Source organism: Tachysurus fulvidraco, chromosome 11, assembly GCF_022655615.1.
Source record: "Tachysurus fulvidraco isolate hzauxx_2018 chromosome 11, HZAU_PFXX_2.0, whole genome shotgun sequence".
Taxonomy (NCBI): domain Eukaryota; kingdom Metazoa; phylum Chordata; class Actinopteri; order Siluriformes; family Bagridae; genus Tachysurus; species Tachysurus fulvidraco.
Genome location: NC_062528.1, coordinates 14,097,263 through 14,114,559, shown reverse-complemented (window position 1 = coordinate 14,114,559; position 17,297 = coordinate 14,097,263). Strand labels below are relative to the sequence as shown.

At 36.6% G+C, this 17,297-nt stretch overlaps 2 protein-coding genes across 2 annotated transcripts in view; one reads left to right on the top strand and one right to left on the bottom strand.

Annotated features, from left to right (window-relative positions):
- The window catches only part of mtus2b (microtubule associated tumor suppressor candidate 2b), a 31,745-nt gene extending 24,868 nt beyond the window's left edge, over positions 1 to 6,877 (top strand). Inside the window, exons 8-15 of the mRNA XM_027147854.2 lie at positions 1,435 to 1,501; positions 1,704 to 1,918; positions 2,005 to 2,110; positions 2,861 to 2,934; positions 3,050 to 3,148; positions 3,265 to 3,384; positions 4,709 to 4,806; positions 5,544 to 6,877. Of these exons, the coding sequence (XP_027003655.2) occupies positions 1,435 to 1,501; positions 1,704 to 1,918; positions 2,005 to 2,110; positions 2,861 to 2,934; positions 3,050 to 3,148; positions 3,265 to 3,384; positions 4,709 to 4,806; positions 5,544 to 5,751 (987 nt within the window). The 3' untranslated portion in view covers positions 5,752 to 6,877. The remainder of the gene's footprint in view (positions 1 to 1,434; positions 1,502 to 1,703; positions 1,919 to 2,004; positions 2,111 to 2,860; positions 2,935 to 3,049; positions 3,149 to 3,264; positions 3,385 to 4,708; positions 4,807 to 5,543) is intronic.
- A 2,529-nt stretch (positions 6,878 to 9,406) lies between these two features.
- Positions 9,407 to 15,280, bottom strand: LOC113643550 (stomatin-like). Its single transcript, XM_027147864.2, has 8 exons — positions 15,244 to 15,280; positions 14,917 to 15,135; positions 14,107 to 14,210; positions 13,854 to 13,926; positions 13,606 to 13,688; positions 13,319 to 13,522; positions 11,426 to 11,560; positions 9,407 to 10,713 (listed from the first exon to the last, which is right to left on the bottom strand). The coding sequence occupies exons 1-8, from the start codon at positions 15,278 to 15,280 to the stop codon at positions 10,522 to 10,524; spliced, it is 1,047 nt and encodes a 348-aa protein (XP_027003665.2). The 3' UTR covers positions 9,407 to 10,521.
- Positions 15,281 to 17,297: the final 2,017 nt, after the last annotated feature.

The window sequence follows — 17,297 nt, the reverse complement described above, 5'->3', positions numbered from 1 at the left end:
GGAATCAGGAAATTGTATATATGAACAGGCTTCTTTTTAAAAGTTGCAAGTCTTAGCATGGTTACAAAAAACAAAGATCTTAATGGAAGAATAGTGTAAACAACATCAGAGGTCATGGCCCTGTATGTGAAGACTTTCTCTCTATAGATTTTTCACTATGTAGTTTATTAGTGCTTGATGCGTTGCGATGGATTTCTTTAGTCTGTGGACTATAATACTTATCGTATTTAATGACTTTGTACTTTAGGATTGTAAAAGTGATGAGTCATCATACATTAACTTTGCCATGGATTATGTAGGAATATTTCTTATGCAATAGATAACAAAGATATAGAGAATTCCCTGCAGTACGTGTCAACAATATGAGTTACTGTATATACTGTATACTGTCTGTGTTGGTTGATTACACAGATTTTGTGCGGACGTGTGAGTTAAAAGGAAAATGAGTAAATCAATAGCACAGATTCAGGTTTGAATTTTGAAAGCCTTTACTGTGTATTTCTGTTCAGTTTTTTTTTAAAGTTATTTTTCCATTGATTTTGTTCAAATCCTTTTCGTTTAGCTTTATACAGTCAGATACAGAAATATTGGCATCTATCACACAAAGATAGATTAAAAAGTTATAAAAGTTTTAAAAGTTAAAAGATATATTTTTATTATAGATGGATATATATTGGTGGAAATTGAAATTAATTGGAATAAATGTGGTTATAATGAATAGGAATAAATAGAATTCCTTCCTGGACTTTCATTAGTTTAAAATAGTTGGTGAAGAAGATTAGTGAGTGTCACATTTACACAAATATCAGCACATGACTATGTTGTCCATCAGCCACTACACTTCACTGAAGAACACGTCACATGATTATATGCACGTGTGTCTATGTTTTGGTTGAGCATGACTATTTAATTCATGTCTTGCACCTCACTCATTGTCTAGCTTTTGTTTTGTGTTCTGTTGTCTCGTCCGTGTATGTCTTTCTGTTTTTTAGATCCTGAAGTCATGTTTTTTAATGTCTCTGTATTGATCACATTTCATTAAAATACAAATCTGCATTTGCATCCTCTTGAGTTATATCTCGGTGCTATTTTAGCAAGTGAAAATTATGAGATTATGATACAACAACTAAAATTATTAAGCAGAGACCTTTTTATTTTAGCAGAAGGCTTCTTGCTTTATATAAATAAATGATGTGCTAGCAGAATAAGACAGTATCCAGCTTGAAATGAGAAACAATGGCTGCTTGTTTTATTAAAATATCATGATGTGATTTTTTCACTTGATTTCACTTTTTTTTCACTTGAGTGCAGGATATTCTTTGTAAACCATTGCAGTTTTATCCTGGACAGGTTTGGTGGTCATCATTTTGGTTATACTATTTTGTGCATTTATACGCACTAATATATTGTTCTTCTATGTATGTGTGTTTGCAGAATGAGAATGCCTTGGTGAAGGAGAGGGAATTGTCCCTGGAGCTTTCCAGGATCAGGGATGAAGTGGGTAAGTAAAGATGAGGCTGCTTTGACTCACTCTGTACAGTACACTAACCCTCGTGAGATAGAGTACTTGAAATGGTAGCGTGATGTCATCCTGTCAGTTACCAGTTACAAAAAAAAGAGGAATAAATGTAGGGAAATCCATCAGACCACACTGTCTGTATCTAATCTCCTGCTCTCTTCTTTATAATTTAATCTGCCTGTAGTGGTCAGCGTGGGCCGGTGGGAGCGCTTGCAGGGTGAGAAGGCCGAGCTGGAGCGCAATTTTGAGCAGCAGCTGAGGAAGCTGAAGAACGAGCAGGAGAAGGAACTGCAGGATCTGCAGGAGAGGCTGAGAGAAGAGCAGCAGAAGGAGATTGAGCTTCTGCAACAACAGCAGAACAGTCAGCTAGAGCAGCTCAACTCCCAGCACCAACAGCAGGTCAAACACATTAGCCAGTTTTTCTTTCTGCATGTTCGAGCCTCAAGCTTTCTGCACCACCTACTAATGATAATATGGCTTGTCAGGTTGTTGAGATGAGCGAGAGCCATGATGGGGCCTTGCTGGAGATGGAGGCCACTCATAAAGCCACACTGGCCACATTACAGGAGGAGCACGCTAGGACGGTCAAGAGTGAGTCCTCTGGGAAATAAAAGAAACCTTAAAAATAACAAAATGGCAGAGAATATAGCATTTTACAATTAAATCTTGATATGCCATAGCGCTGATTTCTTCTCACACATCCTCTTTACTAACAAAGAATTCAGAGAGATGAGATCAGAAGATGCACTGCTTTATTTAACGTGTCTAGCAAATAATGGCTTTAAAAATAATTGTTCTTTAACAGTGGAAAACTACTGTGGCCCAGATTTCCGTAAGGAAGTTATTTACTAGTATTAGTATTTTAGTATTTATGTAACATTTCCAAAAGGCATTGGGGCTTTAAGGTTATATTTGGCTTGTTCTGTTTAAATTAATAACTGTGCTATTTACATACCAGTTCTTTAAATTAAAAAGTGTTGCTTCAGTGTATTTAAATAATATACTGTATAAAGTTCAAAAGTGGTTTGATTTTTTGGTTGCCAGAACCGATTGATATTTTAAACTCAGGATTTTTCACATAAATGCTTAGAATTCCAGGTTTCTGGATTATTGATGATATGTTTTATCCGTCAGATAAAAAGCTATCGGCATTCTTTTATAATTAATGTAATTATAAATGGATAAAAATTACAAGGATTTTGAAAGCATGTATCAAATGATTTGTAAAATAAACTAAATTATAAAATACAAATCTCTATTGTGGTATATTTCCTATTAAACTATGTCTAGTTTACTTTTATCTCATGGCTTCAATAGTAATTATAGAGTTTGTTCTTTCAGATCTCAAGATGGCTCACGAACAGCAGAAGAAATCTCTGGAAGAAGAATTCGAAAAACTCAGATTGTCACTGCAGGTAAAAAAAAATGCCCCAAAATTGTCCAAGCGTATACAGTATATTACCTTTTATTTCTGACAGCCAATGAGATTATACAGCTGCATTTGTGTGTTGTTTATGGTGATGTGCTCAGGATCAGGTGGACACACTGACGTTTCAGAACCGCAGCTTGAGCGACCGAGCTAAGCGTTTCGAGGAGGCACTACGCAGGAGTACAGACGAACAGATAGTGGTACTGCAGCTGCATTACTTGCATTTATGTGGCTGTGTGTGCAGTTTATAGGGTATAAGAATTCCATAATTTATAGGCATATATTAATGTGTATGTTTGTGTTTATATGTACTCAGGAAGCTTTGGCACCATATCAGCACATAGAAGAGGATCTGAAGAGTCTCAAAGAGGTTCTGGAGATGAAGAATCAACAGATCCACGAACAAGAGATCAAGATATCTGAGCTGGAGAAACTGGTCAGTGCTGCTAAGGAAGGACAGGGGAAAGTGAAAGCAAAGCATATCTAGATGATGAGACTATAGGGCTGTAACCATGGCAACAAATGGAATTACTCCTCAAAACCTTTGCCTTGTATCTATTTAAAATGATTAGAATCAAATAAAGTTAATGAATAAGGTTTTGTCTTACAGTGTTAACAGGTCTAATGCTGTAACAGTCCTCTTTTAGCATCTAGCCAGTCCATGTCTGCTGTGGGTTTGACAATCAGTGTTACGTCACACAGCATCTGCCTTCTCGTCTAAACGGGCATTTGTTTATTCGTGTACATTAACCTGATAACCTCATGGTACATAATCAATGGAGAATCTTATATTTTTTGGTACACTTGTATTTCCACAAGCATTAGAATCTCCTCAAGCTCTGTGTTCTTCAGAAAATTTCTGATATGAAAACAGAAATTTAAATACTGTAACAAAAACTGCTGCTCAGACCAAGATATAGTTCCTCTGGGGTTGGGGGTTAGATTCCCACCTTCCATGTGTGTGTGGAGTTTGCATTGTGCCCACGCCTCAGGGTTTCCTCACTGTACTCCGGTTTCCTCCCCTAGTCCAAAAACGTGTTGCATTCTGATTGACATCACTAAATTCACCAAAGTGTGTGTATGTGTGTGTAGACTTTCCGTGACCCTGTGTACGATGAGCTGTACAGAAGATGGATGGAAGAATGGATTTATTGCATTCCATCTTTAAAAGATATTAGTATTGTTAAAACAGTTTGTTATGGGTATACCATAAAGTTCTGTGGGAAACTGCAATGTCAACGTTATTGTCCTCTTTCTGAAGCTGGAAATTCTTGGACATATGTAGTGACAAAATGTATCAAAATAATAAATGCTTGAGGTCTGGCTTGCAAGACAACATCAAAAAATTACATGGACAGGATCTTTCACTTATGTTGTGACTAACAACCCCTTGTTAGGGTATAAACTGCCTTCAACTTCTCAAGTTTCAAGATCATGTGCAGGTTAAAATTTAGTGTATTGGACTAACAGATCGAACAGGATGTACTGCCCAGTTCCTGAAATTTCACTGTGGCGTTGCATCACAGTTTGACTTCGTGACTTTGTGCGTGTTACTGTTCAACAAAAACTGTAAAACTTACTTGTTCTCAACAACAACATTCAGGACTGAATGTCCAAGTTAAAGATTTCAACCCATTCTGATCATTCTTATGAAATAACACGCTTTAGCATATTATGCCATATTATTAAGTCATTCAAATCCTTTTTTAGTATATTTCTGTACATCTGAACAAATTAATTTTATGTTTGTCTTTGTACAGGCCCAGAAGAATGCTTTGTTAGAGGAGCGTGTTCAGGTTCTACAGCAGCGGAATGAGGACCTTAAGGCGAGAATAGACCTCAACCTTGCCATGTCCAGGTGTCTACAGATCTGCACACTAAAGAGCACTAAATGATTCTTCACACTTTCAAATAATTATATCTGTTTAAAATCCTAAATCCTACAAATACGGATGTTCTAACACAACTGCACAAAATGATGATGCATGCTTTTATATGACCAAAGGAACAAATTTCCTATAATACTACTCACCAATCCTTAAATCCTCTTATACCACAGCCATTTTCCAACACTAATGATGTTTTAAATTTTTCAGCAGTTTACAGTTGTGTTTAATGAAACAGAATGTCCATAAAACAAGTTAGTTTCTTATATCACTGGTCTTATAGCAGAACCCGACTTACTTTTACTCTCATTTAAAGTTGTTATATGAAAAGTGCAGAGACCTTCATCCTGAAAAAATATACCATGCTACAACTTTACTACTGTTACAAAGTGCTAACACTGTAAATTCCTTCTAAAACCTCTATATAAATGTCTCCTCAAAGAAAATGTCAATATATCAAAGATTACACACATTTGGTCATGTGGAGAATCTGATGACAAGCCACTGTATGAGTTGTTACTACTGAAACAATAATATATTAGAGCATTAATGTGTAATTTACCTTCTGTAATTGTTGCTGTTATAAAAAATGATCAGAATCAGCACTGCATATAGAATTAACTTAGCATTAGCAATTACTGTGACTTAAAATGGGTCGTGAAAATTATCATCTTAGATGTCAAGATAATCCTTTTCCTCATTCTCTTAGACAACTCTCAGAGGAGAATGCAAACTTGCAGGAGTATGTGGAGAAGGAGAGTAATGAGAAAAAGCGACTGAGTCGCACAAATGAGGAGCTGCTCTGGCGTCTGCAGACGGGAGAATTGAGCCCACACATGTCACCCAACCAGTCGCCACTCCATCGACCTTCTCCAGGCCCAGGATCGCCATCCCAGCTCCCACCCTTTCCTAGATGAACCCCCTCTATCTTTCTTTCTTTTCATCAATTTTATTTCAGCTGTACCCTCATTTATATGGCGTAAGTGCAAGAAGACACTTGAGGTGCTTTCTGTAGTGATATAGACTGTATCAGTTGAGCTAAATGTGCTGTAAATGGGTGCTGATAACTAGGTTATCACAGGAGGCTCAGGAGGACCGTGTCTTAATTTAAATCCTTTAACCGTCTGTAAATCTGTGTCTTACATATTTTAATTCTAAGCAACAGGACTCCATTTCAGTATAACAGTACACGGACAGAAACCCCAATAGTTTGTTCGTTTTAACAACTTTTTAATGAGCATCATCATACAAACATGATGAACACAGCCTGTTTTGAGCTGCAGATTTTTCTACCCAGAATGTACCATGCATAATGAAGTACTGACTACCACTGTCATGCTTTGCAAACTGGCAGTTTTAATTAGCTTCTGTGGTGCCTGTACGCCAAGCTTTGTTTTGACTAGCAATTACAAATATAGGCTACGTACTGTAAGCTGAAAATGAAGTACAAGACAAAATACAAGATTTCAACAGTCAATTATTCATTCATTCATCTTCAGTAAGTGCTTTATACTGGTCAGGGTCACTTACTAATCTGGAGTCTATCCTGGGAACAGATTCGCACACTCATTCACTCCTAGAGACACTTTAGCGTATACAGTTCACTCACCGACATGTTTTTGTGGGTGGAAAGAAACCGGAGAATTGCGTGACAAAAAATATCCACAAAAATGACCACAGAATATTTCAGGCCCTAAGTAACAACTTAATCAACTCCAGAACCCAAATCCAAAATCCCTCCAAAATCCAAAATGCCCCCAAACCCTCGTATGCACCCACGTCTCCATCAAACCAGTTATATTATTTTATTTCAAAGAATAAGTTTATTATAATTTTATAACTTTCAGCTAAACAGTTTTTTTTCCAATGATGAAAAACAGTTTAATGAATAATACAATAAATACAACTGAGCAAGACTTGCTCTAACTACAGTTACATACATTGCAGTGTGTTCTTTAACACAAGGGGGCGCCCTGGAACTGCCTGATGTATAAACCTTTCCACCCATGACAGAAAAGGTGCACTTTGTTTTCCATATCTGTGTAAAAAAAAAAGTAAAACGCTCTCCCTGGTGGACTGCGGGCCCTAAGCAGCTTCTTTCACCAGAAATTTTTACCAGAAACCCACCAAGGAAACTTTAACCTAAAGCTCTGAAATGAACTGTTGTCTTTTAGCTGTGAAGAAACATTATCTGCTGTGACACCGTACTGTCACCCAGAGTAAGTTGTTAATAATTTATATGTAGAATCACACACTAATCCTACGAAGAACACATGTTTAACTTGGAAATGTCTTCTTACAAATATACTGTATAATCATTATTGTTTTAGCAATGAAAAAAAATAATGACCATCACTGTCTTTATATAGCCAAAGTAGTTCTGCGTGCATTCTCCCATTCTCTGTAATTTTTATTTATTTATTTTTTGAGCTCATTGTTCAACAAGATATTAAACACAAAATGACTGACCATGGATATTAAATGAGAAAAGTTAAATATTTATGCTAATGTACTTAACTATTAGGCTGTTGTCAAGACTACTATCTTCTCAGTGCAAAAATAATAGGAATAGTAATGATAATAACCATGCCTTTATTTTCTGGTAGCAATGTTTACAGAACTCCATGTCAGCCTTCATTTAGGAAAAAACTGCCATTGCTATTCCTCTCATGGACTGTTTATATGCTAAACAAACCTCCTCCTGCTCCTCCAGTCTTCCATTTAAACACAGATGTTGTATTTCTATACTATTTACCTGGCAGCACTGAAATGATTTCATCTCATGCAGGAGAAAAACTTGGCTACTTGGAATGTTGCTAAGCTAACATACAGCTATAGATACAAGATACAAAAATATTAGCATTTGAGCTGCAGCACATTATGCGAAAACTGCTAGCATGCTCAAAGTCATGTGCTATAGTCTGTCAAACATGAGATGCTGACAGAGACAGAAAGCTAAATGTTATTGTAGGGGGGGGGTGGATGTATTGCTAGCATGGTAAGAACTTTAGCATTGTAATAGTTCACTTGTTATTAGCTGTGTTTGTGGTTTACCACACAGACGTTCTGTTTAACCACAGAGACTGAGCAAGTGAGGGGCCCAACAGTGGCAGCTTGGGGGACCTTGGATTTGAACCTTAGCCACTAAGCTAAACACCAACCCCCCAAAGGTAAATCTTTGTGTAGGCTTTTTACTATCCAAGCATCATTGATTCTATTCAGTTTTCCCTGCTACGCAAAAAATGAGCTTACAAAGGGCTTCGTAACAAGCTATTGAATCAGATGAGGAGGAAACAATCCCGAGAACCGAGTTGAAGAGCTAGACAATTATCTGTTTTAACCTTTTTGTTGTTGTTGTTGCTTGTGCCACAATACAAGTGAAACAAATGCTTAATAATTCGTTCAGAATTGTCTAACACTTTAGATTTATTTTCAATACATGTAAAGGTGATGTACTGAAATACAACAGCAAAGGTGGGAATGAGAAGGTAAACATATTTCATACCTTTATGTTTTTAATTTATTATAAATCATGAATTGTGCTATTTATTTAAAAGTGTAAGTATATGGTAAGTGAACTTATGTTTTTTACGATCACTGTCAGTTTTTACAATACAATATTGTATTAAGCTCAACCAGACAATATTTCTGGTCAATGTTTACTCATCCCACAAACCACTGAAGCCTCTAAAACACTGTTTGTTGTCTCATTCTCAGTGTCGAGCTCGGTAATTTTATTTTTTGTATTGTATTTTGTATTATGTATAATCATTTATCCCAGTCAGAAATTAATCTCAGGTTAAGAAGATTCTTTTGAAGGCGCTTAAATTCTATAGAAATTTCTGTACAAATAATAGCAACAATATCTGTTTTTAATGCATACAGCTTACACATTAAAAAAAAGGTATTAAATAGTTATATGTAAAATACAAATCACCTGAGAACATATCAGTTAAACATACTTTTGGGAAAATCAAGAGAGATTCAGAAATATTTTGTAATGTTTTCATGATTTCGTATCTGATCCATCTATCTCAAATTACATGGTTGCCAGTTTTACAGTAGCTTGTTTTTCTTGTTTGTGTTAATTTGTGTATGAAAAGTCAATCCCAATGACATTACATTTAATTTATTTATGGAGTTAGCAACAACTAAAATGAAGTGTAAAGGATGTGGCATTGAGATGAACTCCGCATTATTCCATCTCAGTTTCTGGGACTTAATTTATGTTGTAAAATATATATTTGTTTTTTATGTTTTGCCAGAAAAAGAGAGCATGTCTTAAAGCTGTTGCTGTATACCATGTAAGTATAGATTAGATTACTGTTTGGATTGGACTGTATTCAGAGAGATCTGTTTGTATATATTGCACTTTGGACTTAACTGTAAATTCAAGGACATGAATCAGGCACTTTTAAAAGAATGAGTTCTAACATTATTTACAGTTTACAGGAATCTTAAACTAATTAAGCCTATATGATATAACAGCAGACAGCAGCTATATATGATCTACTAAATTCAATGTATTGATTTATAAAATTAATAAATAAAAGAAAACAGTACCATTTATACTCGTTTTGTCGATTCAGTTTTATTTACATAGCACTTTTAAGCATCATCACATTGTTCAGATGTAATATTTAAATTAATATATTTGTCAGTTCCTTCAAAGCTGTGCTATCCTGTCAGGATTAGAAACTAGTGGCAGTGGTAAAGCTGTTTTTCTGATTTAAAAGGTGATGAGTTCAAATCCCAGTACTGTTCATTGTTCCCACTGGGTCCTTATACAAGGCCCTCAGCCACTCAGTTTAAAAACCCTACAACTAGCATCAAAATGCTGTTCATTAATCTTTAGTAGTCAGCAAGGCTGTGGATTATACATTCACATAAGTATTCACACCTAGAAAGCAATTTAACCTGGTTTGTCTCCTCCTGCATTCATGTTTCTGGCAGGAAGGAGGAAACTGGAATATAGATACAGAGACAATATGCACAGAATATATTCATTTTGTTCCTGAGTATTCCTGAGTTTTGGATTGAAAAAACTGCTTTGTGAGGATTAAATAAACAAGTCAGCAGACAAATTATTTGGTGATACTGTGTATGAAATGTCAATAATTATGAAATTATGAAATGTCTTAATTATAAAATTGTTATAGTAATTAAACATCACACTCACAATCATGGAACCCAGCAGCAGCTTAACAAAATAGATGAACATATGTAACCATTATATTAATTTAATGCAATGTTATATAATGCAAAAATGCTTTTTAATACCTTTTCTATTTTGTTTCAAATGATTTTTTTCTGAAAACTTAATTCTGGCATTTTTGCTCCATAAATTATTTTGTAGGCTGTTTTAAAAAGTGCTACTAAATAAATATTTAAATAATTGTTATTTATTATATAACATTTAATATTAAGTAATAAAAAACAAAATATAAAAGTATTTTTCATAATGTTTCTCATAGTTCTCGTAGTGCAATATAAATGAGTTACTCACTCATTTGAATAATTTTATGAGAGTACACTTACACACAACCTATGAACCTTACTAATGATTAGGAACATTTTCATAGCTTAATAAAGCTTTTTAAGGGCTAAAAGCAATGACCATGTAAGAAATACCTGACCTTAAATGATATTCAGAAATGATTATAGGCTTGAATGCAAGATCTGCTCAGTCATTTACGGGATACAAAGTGCTGCAATATGTCGATGGGCACGGGGAAGATGATGGTGGAGTTTTTTTCTGCTGAGATGGTGTTGAGTGTTTGGAGGTAGCGCAACTGCAGAGCTGAAGGTGACTCAGCAATAACCAGAGAGGCCTCCTTTAATGCCCGTGATGCGTTCATCTCTCCCTCTGCTGCAATCACCTTCAAAAACAACACAACACACTAAAAGGAGGACTGAAATATCAACATTTTGTCATGCATCCAGAGGACACAGGTTTATAACTGTGTATCCATTCAGCATAATGAAAACTGAACAGTTTTGGCTAATTAAGGACAAATATTATGTAAAGATGACACCTTCTTATTGTGTACCAGGTGCTTGAACACTACTATTGTTTTACCGCCACAACTAAAACCTTCTACATTATTCATGGTTAGCTGTCATGGAAGAAGAGCTTAGAAACTTCCTGATAAGCATTTCTATAAAAATGTACCAGCATCTCAACTATTATTATATTATATTATATTTATTATATTATCAAATTTCAGATCATTCATGCATGGAGGGATGGAATCGTTTCCTTTAAATGAGCAAATATGCTTGAGAATTTTGTAAATATTTCAAACGTTTATTTCTAGAAAGTAGGAAATTTACCAGCCAAAAGAGCAAAACATTTCAAACTTTAGTATAAATGTGTAAAATCAGCTGATTTATTGTATACTAATGTTCTAAAGTAATAATACATGTACACATGCAGGATCGTTTCACAGTTGACATTATTTTTATATGTTAGTCATCCAGAGCTATGAATAACTAAATAGTAATCAATTTGAATATGTAAATAAAATTTGTTTAAAAGTTAAAAATCCTGCCCTTCCATAGCTTTGTTCACTGAGAGTTGCTAAAACCTACCTTGGCACGAGCCTCTCTGGAAGCTTCAGCCTCAGCTGCCATGGCTCTCTGGAGCTGAACCGGGAGTTTAACATCTTTAATCTCCACTCGCTCCACCTTGATACCCCATGGATGTGTGGCCTCATCTAGGGCAAACTGCCAGTGAGATAAATAACACAAAGACATGAAGGGTAGTGTAGACTGACTGCTTTCAATCAAAAACACAATCGATTATTTATTATTATTTATGTTCATAATTTAATTTCTAAGTAAGATTATTTTATATTTGCCACATTTTTGCAGACACCCTTAGCCACATACATCATCTAATTTTTTATACAACTGAACTGTTAAGGGCCTTTCTCAGGGGCCCAACAGTGGCAGCTTGATGGGATTCGAGCTCACAACCTTCTAATTGGTAGCCCAACCTCTTAACCACTAGACTACCACACGCTCACATTCATGTGATTCATGGAAGCCAAATCTGCGCAGTTTTAGTGCAAATACCGAACTCCTGAGTCATCGTGATTTATTAAAATACAGCATAATTGCGCAGCCACTGCGCATATTTGGCTTACTTGAACATACCCGTTACTACGCAACAAATGAACAACGCGCTTGTTCATACACGTTCAAACAATAGAGAATACTCGAAAAACAATGCGGCTTAGACCATTTAGTTAACAGGAAAAAAAAGCAGCAGCAACATCTGTCAATTTTAACAAGCAATCTTACGATGCTAAAAATAAAAATGCTGTAAACACAAGTATACCAGGGCTCTCACGTTTTGAAGACAGGCAAGCGTGACAAACACACACACACACACACACACCTCCCCAACCAAAGCCACCCACCCAAAAGATTGGACTTTTTTTTTTTTTTTGGACTCCTTTATCATTTGTAATGTTGCTCCCATATAAAACAATTCGGCTCAAGCCCAGCCATTTTTAGGGTCATGATTGAGGACAATGTCCCGTCCAGAGACAAGCTGTTTCGTGTTGAGCCATCAAAAATACCCTCTCTAATGAATATGTTTTTTTCCATTGGTTGTTGCGTTAAATCTTACCCAAATAGTGCTATTTTCTGATTGGCTATTGTGTAGCCTCTTTTTTTGATTGGCTGATAAGTGTCAGGCTCGACTAAGAACTGAGACGCGCTTGATTCCTGCCCGGTTCCATAGAGACAGCGGTGCGGACTGATACATTTTGGGCGCTGCGGCTTATTAAATATATGATAAATAGTCAAAAAGTTTTTCTGCGTGAGAAATACGATGTGTGGCGGGAGAGCGTGAGAAAAGACCCAAATGCGTGACCGTCACTCTCAATGAGTGACACTTGACAGCCCTGAGTATACAGAGTATAAACAGTTGTCATGACAACGATAGACAAGGGATGTATATTCACAATTAAAGGTGCTATAGGGCTTCATTAAATATCAGCATCTTCTCACAGTAGGTTCTGCATTAAAGCATTTCAGAATACACATCAAACCCTTGTGATGGATGGACTACAGCGGCAGAAGACCACACTGAGCTCCATCTACTATTATCAGCCCTATACACTGGAATCTGAGACTACACTGGTGCATAAGATCATTAAAATGTAGCCTTAAATTCAATATCGTTCAATACTGCCTCACATTGAATGTTCTCCCCCTCTGCATTCTGTGTAAACTCTAAAAACTGCGGTTCATGAAAAACCAAAGAGTTCAGAAGGTAATGAAATAATCAACCCAGCCAGTCTGACACCAACTATGCCATGGTAAAAGTCATTAAAAGCCCATATGTTCACACTTCCAATTACTGGATGCCCTACCAGCAATTACATGAATGTACAGGCATTTTAAAATGTGTATTCAAGTGGCCAGTGAATCTGGTTATATTGCTATAGAAATCATAAGGCATGTTCTCCAAACCTGCATGCTGTGGGAAATGCCCTCTCTGTCTGATAGCACTTCTGACAGGCTTTTAGTGCCCAAGGCGTTCCTCAGTGTGGTCTGGGCAAGCAGGCGTGTTGCCTCATCAGCATTTCTCACATTAGCTACAGACAATATGGGGTCACTGACCCGGAAGTAAACCACACCGTCTACAGACACCGTCACCGAGTCCTTTGTCAGAATCTGTGCTCAGAGAAAAGAGGCATGCAATTTAGCAAGAGAAATTCAAATCTGAGACTTGAATTAATGCCCAGTGATGATTGTACCTCTTGAGGTGGAATCTCAAACGTCTTAGACCTTAAGTCCACCTTCTTAAAAGTATCAATACATGGCAACACAAAAAACATTCCTGCAGAACAGTGGAGGCAAAACAACCAAGTTGAAATGTGTTTGTTTAATTTGATGTTCCAAAAATCAGAGAGTAATATATTATATAGGAATTAGAACTTAACAAAATTCTAAAAGATTAATTAAATAAGGAACACCATTTCATAAACTGAAGGTGCTCTTATACCTGGTCCTTTTGGCTTTCTGTCAATGATGAGACCCAAACGAAAGATCACAGCTCTCTCGTACTCCTGGACGAGCTGAATCAGGAAGCAGAAATAACATTTAGAAAATGACATTACTTTTAACTACTGTTCTCTCAATTTCAACCTCAACCTTTGAAAAGTAATCCAAAGGATACGTTTCCACACAGGGAATTTAATATCAGGGATTATAATCCTAGCATAGCCTGAAACATCCATTTTTGATCTCAAACATACCTTGATGCACATGAACATGGTGACAGGAAACAGTACTATTGTGAAAATGACAGCCATGAAGAGAAAAATCCAGCCACAGAAACCCAAAGAACGAGGGCTATCATCTGATGAGGAGAGAAAGTGACTTAAAAACACACACTTTCATTTTTTTGACAGGAATCTAAGGACTAAGAACATGGGCCACACCACACCCCTAAAGCTATTGTTATACTGTTGCTATGGTTTAGTAAACTCATTGCTTGAAATTAGAGACACTTGAGATCCTTTACATATAAAAATATTCAGACAGACTAAATTTGATATTTTACAAAATATGGAAACTATTTATCTTTACTTTTCTTATTAAAGCAAACGTTATATAGGCCTGCTTTTTTTTAAACCATAATTTCTGTATTAATTTTGTATCATAATGGACTACCAAACTCTCCTGGGCCTGATACTCTATTTGTACCACCATGAACCTGTGGATGTGCCTAATATGCATATATAATGAAACTTGATTGGGATGCATTTAAATAATAATAATGATATAAAATGCATTATTTAAATGCAAATATTTAATATTGCATTAAATTTCAATATTTAAATTACATTTGTAAACTATTGCACAAGCCATTAATGTTGTATTTACCAGCATGACCATGCATTTTGTTTAAAATTTCATTTTAAACCGCATGTTAAAGTCAGAATAAAGTTCGGCTTCTAGGCAAAAACACTCACCACAGTTGATTTTCTGTCACGGAAATAACCTGCCATTAAACATTTAAATATAGGTAAAGGCTTTCTTTATATGTACACATACATATATACCTTCTGTAATAGGGATTACGCTTTCAGATTTCCTGTCCATTGCTTCCCTGCCGATCTTATTTGTTTTCATGGTATTCTCTGAAGTCATTCTGTTTTGTTTGGAGCGGGTTACACCTGGGGCTTTTAATCCCGTCCCCAAAAAGGTGGGGCTTCTGTCATAGCTAGTAGTCCCATGTTTGTAGGCCGCGGTGTGTTCTGGGAATTGGAGTTTGTGGATGACTTACACAGGCGCACACAGAGGTGGAGACATTCGAGCAAGCTGCGATACTGGGCGGATTTTGTCCAGTTAAACAATGGACAACGTAGAAGCAACTTATTGTTTACTACCTTCAGCAAAGCTTCTAAGATAAATAACAACCACCATAATAGTGATTACCAGGCCCGGCTCCAGATATGAGAAGAAAGGTGGGCCAAGTGATATTCCAGGTGGGCCGGGTTCTTTAATGCTTTAATCTCTCATGTCTATAGTTTTAATACCATATATTTAAGACAATTGATAGAGTTGTTTGTTATTGTTGTGTTTTCTTAATTTTTTAATACTTTTTTGTACATATTTTGGAACTATTTAGTAACTATATATATAAAGGGTTAACATGTTTATTTTTACATTTTCTCTTTTTGCATTTGTAATATTGTTTTGACCCCTTAACATCTTGTATCAATTAAGTAACTTTAGATTTGATAAATAGGGGCAATTCTTTTAAAATAACTGTTAGCATCAACTAAAGCAAACTTGTTACTTGAGTGAAGCATGAACTGTAAGAATTTGGTTTATTCTTGTAATTTTTTTCTTAAAAAGGGACAGTTCTTTTAAAATAACTATTTACATCAACTAGAACAAACATGTACATGTTGTATATTATTAGGCTATATATAGTGTGTTAATTAAGTTCACTAACAATTCTAATAAAGTTACTGTGACTGTCGTTTATTGCTTTATAAGCATGTCCGTTTACTTCAAAGGTTGCGTGAATGTGAATGAATGAGCTAAGTCTGTCTGTCTGACTAGGACTGGAAAAAAGGGGGTTGGGCAGAAATTAGAAAATAACGTATCTCGAGCTGAATTGAATATCGCACCAATTTTGTGATTGGCTGTTATGTGGTGTGGGGCCAGGGTGGGCCAAGCCTCTGATTGGGTGGGCCAGGCCCACTCTGGCCCCCCGTGGAGCCAGGCCTGGTGATTACTAAATGATTATGTTCTGAATGTTTTTGTGTTAACATTGCATGAAGGTTGCCTGTCAATCAGCACCTTAGGTCATGAATCAAAATATCATGTATAGGAGTGTGGACCCTGGTATGGACACTGGTATGGACCCTGATGTGTACCCTGGTATAGACACTGGTATGGACCCTGATGTGTACCCTGGTATAGACACTGGTATGGACCTGATGTGGACCCTGGTGTGGACACTGGTGTGGACCCTGGTATAGACCCTGGTATCAACCCTGGTATAGACACTGGTATGGACCCTGGTGTGGACCCTGGCATAGACACTGGTGTGGACCCTGGTATAGTCACGGGTATGAAGCCTGGTATAGTCACTGGTATGGACCCTGGTGTGGACCCTGGCATAGACACTGGTGTGGACCCTGGTATAGTCACTGGTATGGACCCTGGTGTGGACCCTGGCATAGACACTGGTGTGGACTCTGGTATAGTCACTGGTATGGACCCTGGTGTGGAACCTGGTAAAGACACTTGCTCACTACGCTTTGGGACACTGATGGCTGAATTATCAGCAACCTGACTACATTTTCACATTGCAAAACCTAACAATGGGTTTTTATAAACGACAGGCAGGACGATATCTTTGACGATAAATGTTGTTGTTAAAGTAGATATTGAAAAATAATTTCTGTCAATCTCTTTCAATGCAGGATTGCAGGCTAGTTTAGTCATCAGAACATCCGATTAACATCGCAAATGAAAATAAGCCATTGTGGAATTTTCTAGGGATCAAACATTGCAAGATTTGGATTTGCCACAGCCCTTAGAATGGCCAAATCCCTGACCAGTACTCTGATTAATAAACTAGGCAATCCACAGAATAAGACACAAATTATATGCTGGTCTCAGCACTGTGTCACTGTGTTTGCAGGGCATTCTGTTAAAATGTTGCTACTGTACAGTACATTATTTTTAGGGTGTTCATGAATGGAATGACATATTCAACAGCGAGCAAGGTGAGAGGATGTTAAAAAAAAGGGAGGTCAAAGGAGAAAAAGAGAAGGGTGCCTTATTCGACGATAACAGAAATATCAGCTTTGTTAAGACACCGTTATATGGACGTAACTGTATAGCACATAGAACATTAGGAATGGCAGCTGAATGGGTGATTTTAATACAAGTTTATTTGTTAAATCAACCTATTCTTGCAGTA